Below are 13,456 nucleotides of genomic sequence, written 5' to 3'. Positions count from 1 at the left end.
TTAAAGAAAGTCCCTTTCAGCAGATGATTAAGAGGTAAGCAATGTAATTCACATCAATATGTAAATAACCAAGTGTCCTTGGCCCTGCAAGTATTTTTAAACATTCTGAAAGAAGAAACAGTGATCTCTCATACCAACCACGGTTTTGAAGATCGTGGATTTAAGATAACAAAGGTTCACATTTGTAAAACAAATATGATAAATCTCTCATCTTTTAAAATGTGTGATTTTTTTCAGCCATTACCTGAAATAGCCAAAGAAAAGCAAAAGTAAAGCAAATAACCTTCTTTGCCTTGATGCTCGGGAGGCTAGTAACTATATACAACTCAAGGAACTGCTTTCAGATCAATTTTTCAAAGTTGGAAGAAATATGACACTTTTCTGCTATTTTTCTTTTCCAGAATAGTGCTTGCACCCATGAGTTTTCCTTCCTAGCATTTTTGCCTTTTAACTGTGATCTTCAGCAAGTGCTTTAGGGTCCTCATTTGCAAACAGAGGATAATAACAGAACTGACTCCAAGGGTAGACATGAGCTGATGTCTGTGTCAAGGTTTAGAACAGTGTTTTGTGTGTACTAAGTCTACACAGGAATCTGTAGTTATCACTACTATACTATTTCTCTGGTATATTACATGTTTTGTCAAGGAAACAACTGTATTGTGAATACCATGTCCCCACGATCTAGTACAGGAACTGGCACACACACACAAATAAAATTAAAAAATACTACTTCATTTTTATGGGTCATAAACTGAGACGTTCAGATTTATGATGCCTCAGAATTTAAAAATAACCACTGAAAGAATTATGTACAAGTTAACTCTGAAATTACAAATAAAAAAGAATTAATGAAAACAGGTGAGGAAGAATAAAAAAAGATAAAAATGCATGTGCTATGGAAATAAGGGTAATGTCATCAATTGAAAGAAATTAAAGGAAAAAACATTAATATACTGTTAAAGACAATTATACCCAAACTAATTGGTTCAGAAAGACTAACAGTAAAGACAGGCAAAGTTGTAACAAACTTAGGTATTCACTGGAACAAGAGACCCAGACCTGGACCTGATGAAGGCTCTATCCACAAGACGTGATAGAGCAAAGATGGAGATGCAAGATTTCCATGCCACAAGAAATTCAACAGTAACTTAAAAGGCATCTACAAAATTCAAACTGTTTTCTAAGTAGAAATCAGCCAATAACTAACAGAACTGTCCAGGGAAGTATTTAATGGATCAGAGAAGTGAACAAGTATGTTATTATTTGAAGATGCTAAATTGTAAAATCTTATAATAGCAAATACACAAGAAGTGCATAACATTTATTGCCAAATGTTCTGAACTGACAACTAGAGGGAATGAACTAGTGGTCACAGATGCTATTGGTCCATTTGAAAAAAAATCTGGTCATTAACATTAGAACTGATGCTCAGTATCAGCCTGTAGACATATCTGAACACTGAGGGTAAATATTGAAGCAGTGTGGTTAGGAGAACTTCACAGCTAGAACTGTGGAAAAGCCACTACTCTAATTTAAACAGGAAATTATTCAAACAATGAAAACTATTTGCAACTGGAAGGCACCTTAAAAGGTGTGTTGAAGAATTCCTGGTACAAAAACCTTCATAAAGGTATATATAGCTTTTTTTGGTAATCCTATGTGAATGAGAAGAAAAGAGTAATTTTATATACCTGGAAACTGCATTCTTTAAGCAGAAGAGAAAAAAATTCAGGTTGTCCAAAGGACAGATTAATAATATTTGTGTATATCACCTATTAATTCCCCTTATGTGGACAAATAGTTAATGAAAGTTTATAATGTTCAAGGCACTGTGCTGGGTACAGACGATATGAAAGTACAGTATGTCCATGCTCTCAAGGACCTTATTTAGTAAGTCAAACTAAGCAAAAAACAACTAGTTATAATCTTTCACATACTAAAATATCAGAACTGAGATGCGGCCAGATGGAGAAAGATTAACGGAGGGGAAGAAAAGACGAATGCCTACTTAGGGAACTGCAAGTTCAAGGGACTCCTTAAATAGTGTGGGGTGGTGATGGTGGTGTGTGTGTGTGTGTGTGTACATGTGTGTTTCGGGAAGTAATATGGGTAAAGAGGGGGAGCAGGAATGGTGGGAGATGAACATGAAAAAGTTTGTTGGGGCCAGATTATAAAAGTTGCATGAATAACGTGCTAGGGAGTTAAGACTTCTACAGAAAACGGAGAGTCAGGAACAGCAGAAGCCTGGCAGGATCTGATCTGCCCTTTGAACCAATCCTTAATAAACAGGAGAGTTCCCAACAGCCATCCACATGCAACAGATTACATTGATCACTAAATGTTTACAGCTTACTCCAAAATTCCTATTTCTAAATGAGGAATACAATGATCTAAGAATAAGTCTAATTGCATTAAACAGCTTGATTTGCATGATTTACCACAAGGTGGGGGCAACAATAAGAACTGATCTTTGGCAAATCTAATACAGTTATGTAAAGTTTAAAAATAAAATAAAATTAAAAAAAAAAAAAAAAAGAACTGATCTTAAGGCAGCTCCTTAGCAAGGATGCAAATAAAGGAACAGAAGGAAATCACCTAACCACACAATCACTGATAGGCTAATTCCACTCAATAAATGATGGCATTGAAAAGACAAAACTCTTTCCACAGAATACATTTATTTTCATATTTAGAAGGACTGACTTGTTGAGATTAAACCAGTAAAGATAAATAAAAGCCAGGCTACGTAACAACAATTTGCCCACCTACTGTGGGGAATTCGGGTGAAGGAGAAAGAATAGGGAAACATAATCTACAAAATATTCAGGACAAAAATATTTTGGTTATTACAACAGCCACAATTTGAGAACTATAAACATTAAATGTAAATTAGTGGTAAGTCCTGTGGTGTTCTTAAAGTCGATGATATTTTAAAACTCTTCTCTGCCAAGGTGTTTTATAAACAAGCTAGCAGACTGATCTCTAAGGAAACCCTTGAAATGTATCTTTTAAAAGTAAAGGATTTCATTTTCAAAAGGTTATGGTGAAATTATTTGAGAAAGAAAATACTGATTGATTCTATTAAAAACTTAATTGGACAGAGTCATCAGATGTGTTAGAGGAAAATCCGCTTCACAAGACGGAACAGTGCAGCCCACACAGTGCACTTCACAAGACTGAACAGTGCGGTGCAGCAAAGCCGGGGACAAACAGATGGGCAGTGTGCATCACTGGTGAGCATCTTTCCCCCTGGCAAATGATGCTCTGCTTTACTGAAGCTGACACTTCTGGTGAGGAAGGTGGAAGTGGATGGCAATCACTGTTTCTGTATTTTACTACCAAGGCCAGATTTAAAATACATATGCTGTCTCCGAAACAAAAGATACCAATGGACGTCGGACTGCAAGTCCTGATTTGGGTTAAGGGAAATATGACTACTATGAATACTGCTTCAGTGCTATCACCGTGTATCTTGCTCCTTAATAGACTAGGCAGGGAAGAGAATTTTTTTTTTGTTTAATTTCACATTAAATAGTAAAAAATCTTCAACGACTTTGAAGTTGGAAGATGATACTTGGAATGTGATACTAAGTTTTTTTTTATCATAGAGACGGTAGTTGTTTATTTGACTGATTCTGCTCTAAAATTTTTCTACAGCAAAGCACAATCCAAGAGATTAAGCATCTTAAATGCGAGAGAATGATCAAAACACTGCTACCATCACCCAACCACTTCTGGTTTCACACCTGGCACGTGGGGCACTCTGAGCACAACAGAAGTCTGACTTTACCCTCAGTTCACAGCTCATAGTTCACATGGATAAGAAAGCCTGAAAGAATTCCTTAAGGAACATCTGTCAGATATGATGTATTAACCTACAGGATGATAAGGACGTGGGTAAGAGTTAGGGAATATTCTATTGTTATAAGATTTGTAACTTACTCTTCCTGTCATTGATTGAAATATGTCTTCTCCAGATGTTTTATTGCAATGAATATACAGGTCTCTACCATTCCATAATCAGTGTTAGTCCCTCAGTTGTGTCCAACTCTTTGTGACCCTGTGGACTATAGCCACCAGGCTCCTCTGTCTCTGGGATTCTCCAGGCAAGAATATTGGAGTGGGCTGCTGTTTCCTTCTCCAGGGGATCTTCCCGACCCAGGGATCAAGCCCAGGTCCTGCATTGCAGGAATATTCTTTACTGTCTGAGCCATGAGGGAAGCCCAATAATCAGAGGTGGGGATAAAAAGTAGTTTGACAGAGCTGGAAATCAGTTTCAGAGTTATATATCATACCAACCTTTGGGTTCTCCTAAAGTCAAGTAACACTCCCTGGTCTGCAGTTTCTAGGCCAGAAAAATATATGCTAAGTTACATTAATTCTGCTCTGTGCCAGCTAGAATTACCAAAGATTTGGGGGGTATTTCTATTAGTATTCCCCGAAGAACAATTTCACAGAGTACTTTTAAACAAAAGTTACCTTGAAAAGAATAAAAAAGACACAGTGATGTGTTCTTTTGATGAATCTCTTTCAGAAATGAATCCTATCACACTATTTTATGTTTTAGAAGGGACCCTAGTTCTTTTATTCTGTTTTGTGTCCTCTTCAACAAACCACACTGAAGCTAGTTCTATAAACCACTCTGAAGTTAATCATAAAATATTTCTTGAAGAAGACATGCGCTTTACTTCAGAATAAACAAAATTTCAAATAAAATAACAAGTGAAATAGAATATACATGTCTTCATCACACAACCAATAATCTACTAAGAATGTTCAAAATTCAAGACAAATATAGTAATAGTCATAAAAATGGCAACCATTTATTGAGCCTGTATTCCCCTTACCAGTGTACTCGGCTAGCTTTTGATTTGCCAGTTATTACTAAAGGCCTGTGAGGGCAGAAACCATACTTTGTCTTTTTTATAGTTGTAACTTCAGGACCTAGTACAGTGACTGATTTACAAAAGAAGCTCAGACAAATGCTGAATGAATTAAAGAGTGGAAGGACAGATGGATGGATGGTTTGCTTGAATCTGAAGAAAATGATTTCCACTCGTTCTAACACGCTGTCTCTACGGGAAAAAACCCCAGAGATCTGAGCAGAGAGTCGAGATGATGATGCACCTCCTCTGCCAATTCTTACACATAAGGAGAGGTCCTTTATCCTTAAGGACCTTTGTGTCTGCCTTTTCAGCACCTATTCCTTCTTCTTAACGCTGCAGGGACTCACGCTTTTACAGAGGTTAACTGCCTCCTCTTTGGAGATGGAGCATATGACTTAAACTAAGCCAATCAGAGCATGGTCATCCTACCAGTACAATTCAGATGGCACATGAGGTCTTATTCAACTTTCAGTCAATTTTAAACAATCTTTAAGCTGTCTTAAATTTTATATATTCCATTCTACTTTCTTTCTAGATTCTAGGATTAGGCCTCTGACTTAAAAACAAACAATAAACAGTCACTGGGGATTTTCAGCACCCTAAGCTGTTTAAAGGCTACCCTTTGGTGAGCTCTGAACTTTGGTCCCTGTTTATTTTATCTGTTTGAGGATTAGTCAGAAAGTAGAGAATTCACTCAATTTTCTTTTTAGTGTTCCTTATTTACACCTCCTTCACAAACCCTAGCAGCTCATTAGACAGGATATTTTACTTGGTTAATGAGTAGAGCAGCAGGGTCTTAGGTGAGGCTCTTATGTGAGTGACGACAGGTCCTTTGTTAAGAAAATACAAAGCTACCTGCAGGCTTCAGTGACCCTTTCTTGGCCTTGGTTGACAGTCACATTTAGTTGATTAGATCTCAAAAGACTGGGATGTAAGAAACAGGATCAACAGTTAAACACACCTGGGTCTTTCTGGCGGTGGGTAGAGGGGGTCTGAAAGGTGCTTGGAGGGCAGTTGTAAATATTTAGATGTATTATGCTTATCATTTCCCTGCTTCTCTTTCCCAGTCTCTCAAATATACTAAAGCAATTCTGAACATTGTTTAATCTACACTTGATAATTTAAGAGGGATCTTCAGAGGTCATGGATCATAGATCTCTACTATTCATATACCAAAGTGTTGGTGATGGGGAAAGATAAATGGAGTAAGAGTTAGTTAATATGATGATGGACTAGCAAGTAGATATAAAAAATGGACATAAAAATTCAGACTTTTTTATATTTCAAATATATAATATTTAACGAAGCAAATTATGAGTAAAACACAAAGCCAGGCACACACACAAATCAGCTGAAAACAACAGGAAAGAACTCAGTTTTTCATATGCTTCCTCAATGTTTTGAGAAAAAGCTAGGATCCCAAGAGAGCTTTTATGTCTATAAATTTCTTTTTCTCTTCTAAATTACATTTAAATGAAACAAAAAAAGAAAAAAAAAACAATAATAAGCTTTGTTGGTAGGTCTATACCATTTCATACGTTCGAGGGGAGAAGGTAGTAAACAAAGTTTCTACAACTGTAAGTGATGCTTAGAGGAAAATTAAATCACTGAGTGATGCCAGGACTGATTATTCTACTGCACTTTAAAAGCCAGGGATTGCAGTCTGTGAGTCCAAAGTGGTTTCATATGGACTGCCACAGTTGTGGTTTACGCTTGAAACTATAACCTGTCAAATTAGAAGCAGGCAAGACTATGCTCTTAACGGTTCCACTTTCTACTGTCTACAGTTTTGTCTACAAGTTCAGCATTTTTTATCCAGTTTAAGTTCTGTTATTTGGATGAACAGAATCTCGAAACTACTCTTTGTTATTTTGGTTAGAGATTTTAGTTATGATTCAAGGCTTAGAGAAGCTAGCCATCCTAACTTTTCTCGTATAGATGAAGCTGCCTTTCGCTGCAATTGTTTCTATCAACTATTGATATTTTATTATCCTGGTCACCACTATGCAATATATAACTATAGGGAAGAGAAATTTAAACCGTATGAGCTCCCAAGCTTTTTCTGCCCTACATTTCCAAATATTTGATTCATTTGAACGTCTACCTTACTGACTCATCAGTTTTCCAGGCCCACAGTAGCCTGCTATTATGAGCTTACTGTTACAACATGCTCCATTTCTCTTCTTCTCCTTGATTGTGGAATGCCCTTCTGGGCAATAGGCTTGGTTGACAGAGATTTTCCTGTCAAAATTGAAAGAGCTACTTGTTCAATTTCACTAATGTTTTCTGTAGAGTCCTTCGTTAATAAATTTTTCTTAATGCCCATTTGTATAATGTAAAAATGTTTAAAAAATAAAGCATAAACAATATTTGCTCTCTGCGTAATGCATCATAAGTAAAACCATGCCACTAAACAATCATATCCTGTTTAGGCCATAATGACATCAGAAATATATGTTTATCATCTGCTTTGGACAACTGAGCACGTTTTTGGCCCAAGGCAAAGTTGAACTAAAATCATTTGCAGTTGCCTCAAACCAAGATAACCACACATTTCTAAGGTAATTGATACCTAAGAAGAACACTGCCTTTAGATCACAGCTCATGATCTAAGCATACTAATTCTTGAAAGAAGGCTGTTAAATTTTATAAAGCATGGATGTCTACTGGACTTCCTCCAAAATTTAACATGAAATAATTATATTTTTAGCATGCATAGAGACTATGATAAAGTCAGCACTTAGCACAATCTTTCAGAACTCTGGAATTACCTCTCTTGCCCAATTTAAAGAGAAGGGGAAAAATGGAGGTTTTTTTTTTTTTAAAAAAAAACATGTAAAAGTATTATAAGAATACAAATGATAAGAATAACGCCTTATATTTTGAAAGGCACTCAAATGAAATCAGTCACTACTTTTGTTTTTCCAAAGTATAATATTTAAGGAAACAATTTTATGAATAAATAGCTAGGGTAAATAGAAGGCATACAATTTTTCTTATCCATTGTTAAAACATGCCCAGGGAATCCAAGCACTTGTCACTGACATTGTTTTACAGCAACATAAAGCATGTAATTGCCCTGGATACTACCTTAGCCGGTGAGGCCAACCATAGCCTGTAACTACAGGCTGAAAAATATAGCTCTTCATACCATAAGTCAACACAAAAGCAGTAAGAATTAGTTTTGCCCACAAAGATAACTGGACAGTTTGGTACAAAAACTAAGTAAATTATTTAATTATAAACTAGCTTTTATGGAAGAAAATAATATCAGTAGAAGTAAAATCCAGAAGGAAGCTTGGGAAATCTACCCATATTCAAATGTGGAAACAAAGAGACAGGGGACTGAAGCTGTCTCCCAAAGTCAGCTGTGAAGGCAGAGTTGGACATCCTTCCCAGGACTACCTCACTGCACAATGCTGCTGCAGACATGCAACCACTGATGTGGACAATTCAGACAAACTTTTAAAGGACATAAGAATAGAATAATCCAATATTATACACACTGCAATGGTTCTTCTATTACTCTAACAAGGGAAGCATGTACTATACCTCCATTCTTTCTTGTTTAACTTCATCAATTTCATCATCTTCAAACATTGCCAAGAGTTCTCCTGTTTGGTCAATAGAGTTGAGAAGGTCTTGAGCGATTTTTTGTCTTTTGTTTACATTATTGCTGCCACTCAATTTGTCTTCATGAAGATAAAGGAAGGAAAAACAAAATATTCTTAAATAGGTTTACATCAGTCCTAACCATTGTTAAGTATGGAATACTGCATATAAAATTCAAAATTGGAATTCTCTCAAAATAATCTTCAAAAGGAAAACCCTTGTATCAAAAAAAAAAAAGCATAATGTCTTACAGAATTGAATCACCTACTTATGTCATGAATAAGATTGTGAGAATAAAACCAAATAATCAATTATTATATAAGTATTTATAGATTGATTAAAATTTCTTACCAAAAAAAAAAAAAGAAGGGCTATCAGATTTGGAAAAAGAATCCTGCTATGGCAAGCCCAATTGAGAAAATAAAAACAAAGACATAAATAAAAGGCATTAGGATTGCAACTTGAAATTAAAAGAAGAAAATACTAGGTACATTATTATGACAATATATGTAAAATCTATGGGATGTGATTTTACTCTTTTTCTCATAAGAGATAAAACTACCATACTTACTTAAAAGCAAAACAAAACTCTAAGAAAGTTACTGCAAAAAGTCAGGAAGGAATGTAACATACAATACATAATTAGTACAGTTTAATACACAAAAGTATCAGTGTGATTTAGTGAGTAAGAACTGGATTATTTTTTTAATGTGACAAATTACATACTCATATACCAAATAAAGACAACCCTAACATTTTAGAGTGAGAAGAAAAACTGTCATTCCCTGCTCCAATACAACTTCATTATCACCCACCTCATTTGTGTTGCCACTATCAAATATACTACATATCTGTATGCTACAGACTCAACAGTACAATTATATATATTAATACACAATTACATTTTCTTTTATATTTACCTACATAATTACATTTATGGATACCCTCTGGGGTATGTGTGTGTGTGTGTGTGTGTGTGCATGTGGATTTAATTTCTACTTGTTTCTATTAATATAATTTCTATTTTTTAATTGGTATTCTCTATTTTGTGAGACACTGTAACCATATCTTTCTTTTGTTATATTTACATATGTTTTCCTTAAGTTTTTTGAATGTATTTATCAGTTCAGTTCAGTTCAGTCACTTAGTAATGTCTGACTCTTTGCGACCCCATGGACTGCAGCATGCCAGGCTTCCCTGTCCATCACCAACTCCCAGAGCTTACTCAAACTCATGTCCATCGAGTTGGTGATACCATCCAACCATCTCATCCTTTGATGTCCCCTTCTCCTTCTGCCTTCAATCTTTCCCAGCATCAGGGTCTTTTCCAATAAGTCAGTTCTTTGCATCAGGTGGCCAAAGTATTGGAGTTTTTATACTCTAAAATACTGAATTTATTTATAATAGCTATTTAAAGTTTTCATCTGTGAAGCCCAACATCTGGACCTCTTCAAAGGCACTTTGTCTTATCTGCTTATTCTTGTCCTTTTTATGGATCATATATATCTGTCTTTTTGCATGTCTAGTATTTTGTTATTGTTGATGAAAACTAGTATTTTAGGAAATATACTAGAGCAACTCTAGATAATAATTCCCTTTCCTTCCTGGGGCTTGTTGTCATCATTAGCTATTTTTGTTTGTTTGTTTAGTGACTTGGCTGGACTAGTTCAAATAAGTCTCTTTCCCTCTCAGTGTGTAGCCTTCGATGTTGCTCTTCAGACAGCACAGCCTTGAGCATGTGAAGAGCTTACTCCACCACCAGGAATGATTGTGGTTTTTAAGTCAGGTTCTCTTTTGCTGTCACTTTTCCCTCCATTAAGTTTCTGGGTGGTCTGACTCTATTTGCATCATACACAGCTGTTAGCTTCCACTAACTGCTGGCTGAGAGTTCTGCTGTTTCAATAATACTATTGAGCACAAATTGCTCCATGGACTGATCTAAATAATTTGGGTCACTCTGCAGAGTCAAGGTTGACCAGCCTATAAATTTTGCTCTGACCCCAGGAGGGGGTCTTCTTAGCTATTGGTCTTCTTAGCTACTGCTTTCTTTTGTTAAAACTTTAAGCTGGAGCACTGTTTTCTGTGCTGTTATTAGTATTAGAGTGACCAGCTTCCTCTTAATGGCTCACCACCAGGATCTCCATTGTTTTAAAACACTCTTAGTCAAGAACTTCCAAATGCACTTTTCCAAAGAGTCAGTCCCTGCAGGAAGAGCTGTAGAGCTCTCTGCTATTAAGGCTCTCTCTTACTGGCTGCATCTTTGCATTTCTGTACTAGAGCTGGAGTTGGGAAGAGCAATCAGTAGTCCAAGAAAGCCTGTCCTGGATCTAAGAGGGGGGACCTCGCTAGAGATGGCAGACCCCTGTCTTCAAGGCTTGTCTCTTCTGGTGTGAAGCTTTATTCCCTGTGAGCAAGTCAAGATGTGGAGAAGGCAATGACACCCTACTCCAGTACTCTTGCCTGGAAAATCCCATGGACAGAGGAGCCTAGTAGGCTGCAGTCCCTGGGGTCGCTGCGAGTCGGGCACGACTGAGCAGCTTCGCTTTCACTTTTCACTTTCATGCATCGGAGAAGGAAATGGCAACCCACTCCAGTGTTCTTGCCTGGAGAATCCCAGGGATGGCGGAGCCTGGCGGGCTGCCGTCTATGGGGTCGCACAGAGTTGGACACGACTGAAGAGACTTAGCAGCAGCTGCAGCAGCAGCAAGTCAAGATGGGGCAACCTGAGAGCTTGCCTATTACTAGAGGATGAGTGACAGTCACAGTCCTTTGAGCTGTGCTTGCCTAGCACTGAAGTTGTGCAACACAGAGTGGAAGAAGATGAGAGATGCTGACCTCCTGCCCTTTCTGGGGTGAAACTGTCACCCTAGATTAGGGGCTAGAGAAGCAGGTGTCCAGTGTTCTTGGACACATTTACCCAGAGTAAAGCTTGTATCATTTTGAGCTGGGGCACTTTGAGCTGGAAGGGAGGAGAGAGGTGATGAGAGTAGACTGTGGCTCAAATGCAACAGATTCTCACTGTTTTTAATGAGATTTAGTAGACTGTCTCTGAATATGTTTTTCCATTTGCTGTCTGCCCTTAAGAATAGTTTCTAGAGATTTTAAACTATTATTTTTCTTAATGCTCATGAATTAAATGTGTTTCTCTGGGCAAAGAGTCTACCACAGTCCTCACACGGCCATTCCAGAAGACCCACTTCAGTATTAAATGTATTTTACCCTGAGTATTTTATTTTAAAAATTGTATGAACTACAGTGCACCCTTGAAGAACACAAGTTTGAAACACGTGTATCCACTTAAACCTGATTTTTTTTTTTCACTAAATGCATACTACATGACTCTACGTGGTTGGAGAATATGGGGACACAGAACAGTGTATATGAGGGCCAATTGTAAAGTTTTTGGCAAATTTAACTATACAGACAGCTGGCACCTCTAACCTCCATGTTGCTCAAGGGTCAACTGTATTTTAGAAGTTTATATAAGGCACACAAAATTAGAAAATTTAAATGATAAAATAGAGGGGTTTGAGATAAATTAAGGAGGGGAGGGCATCAAACTGACACATCACAGTGTGAGTAAAACTGAGTACCAGTCTGAGCTTCCCGGGGTTCAAAGCATCGCAACAGCCATCACTGATGCAGTGGCAGCAGGGTCTCAGCTGCCTTTCATATGTCATAGTGAACTGTGATGGCCAGTAATATAATTTCTGGCTTTCAAATGAGGAAAGTGACCCTCAATGATGCTTCCAGAAAGAAAGCAGAGAACCGGGACTAATAGGAATTTAGGTCTGTGTGCTCCAAGTCTGTGTTTTTTATGCTCTCCATAAATGAAAGCATTTAAATTCATTTGGAGAACTATTTTGCAGGAGTTAAATTGTATGAGAACTATAGGAATATGAAATAGACAATACTGATTAAACGTTTGATCAGTATTTTTTTTTTTTTTTTGACACAGCTATTACTCTTGCGGATCTGTTGAGGATTAATGAAAGTAACTGGTTCTCTTTCAAAGTCAGTTAACTCTTTAGTTGGTTCTGAGCAATTTTCTGGAATTGTCCTTAGTACAGTAGAGTTTGTTTAGCTACTTTATCACTAGCAAAGGATACCATTATACAGTGACCATATTCAATACAAAGTAGATGTGTTATTTCTAAAAACACAAACATTTATTTTGATTAGTAATTATTATTTAGTAATTATCTGTTTTCAGCTTATCAGTATTTGATTTTTGCAACATAAATATTTTTTCTAAATATCCTAAAATAGGGAATTAAGTTGGAAAATCAGCTAAGGAAAAATTCCCACTTTGTGTCAGATTTTTTGTTAAGATTTCAAACAGCCCAGAAATAATACATTAAAATGATGTGACTTTACATTATAAAATATATCAGATACTTTCTATAATAAATTAACAAAAAACCATACGTGTCAATTTCAAAGATATATTATAATAGTTCAGGCTCGCTATATTCACAACAGAAAAATTATGTTTGCTAAAATCAATTATGTTTTAAATCGGCACAATTTTCTCAGTTTCATGATATTCTGATATAAAGCAGGTTATTTTATTAAAAGAAGAATTAAAATGACAGATTACTCTGAAGTCACACAATTGGCAAATCACAAGATTTAAGTACCAACCATATACATATTTGGACAGTTACTAAGCTACATATTGAATGGAAGGACATACATTGAACCCTGATGGGAGTTACCTACGTTGACTCTATATAAATGTGTCATCAGCACACAGGCGTCACATAAGTTTTAGTTTAGTGCTTTAAGTTACCTTCCAGAAGATCATCCTCGTCAATGCCTTTGACAATCTTTGATTTGTAGTCTCGGAAAAACATGTATTTTAGCAGTCTTCTAAGTTTTTTCTATTAAAAATATGAAATAAGTAAAGAAGAAACCTTACACATACATTCATTTTAATGATTAAAAACTACTATGAT

At 36.4% G+C, this 13,456-nt stretch overlaps 1 protein-coding gene across 8 annotated transcripts in view; it reads right to left on the bottom strand.

Moving 5' to 3' along the window:
• Window positions 1-13,456, bottom strand: part of SUPT3H (SPT3 homolog, SAGA and STAGA complex component) — a 413,877-nt gene that overhangs the window by 133,767 nt on the left and 266,654 nt on the right. For all 8 annotated transcript variants that reach the window (XM_055571284.1, XM_055571285.1, XM_055571286.1 and 5 more), the window contains 2 exons: window positions 13,291-13,381; window positions 8,439-8,578 (listed from right to left, as the gene is read on the bottom strand). In XM_055571284.1, coding sequence (XP_055427259.1) covers window positions 8,439-8,578; window positions 13,291-13,381 — 231 coding nt within the window. The remainder of the gene's footprint in view (window positions 1-8,438; window positions 8,579-13,290; window positions 13,382-13,456) is intronic.

The sequence above is a fragment of the Bubalus kerabau genome, chromosome 3 (assembly GCF_029407905.1).
Source record: "Bubalus kerabau isolate K-KA32 ecotype Philippines breed swamp buffalo chromosome 3, PCC_UOA_SB_1v2, whole genome shotgun sequence".
In the NCBI taxonomy this organism is placed as follows: Eukaryota; Metazoa; Chordata; class Mammalia; order Artiodactyla; family Bovidae; genus Bubalus; species Bubalus kerabau.
This window is presented reverse-complemented; position numbering and strand designations above follow the sequence as displayed.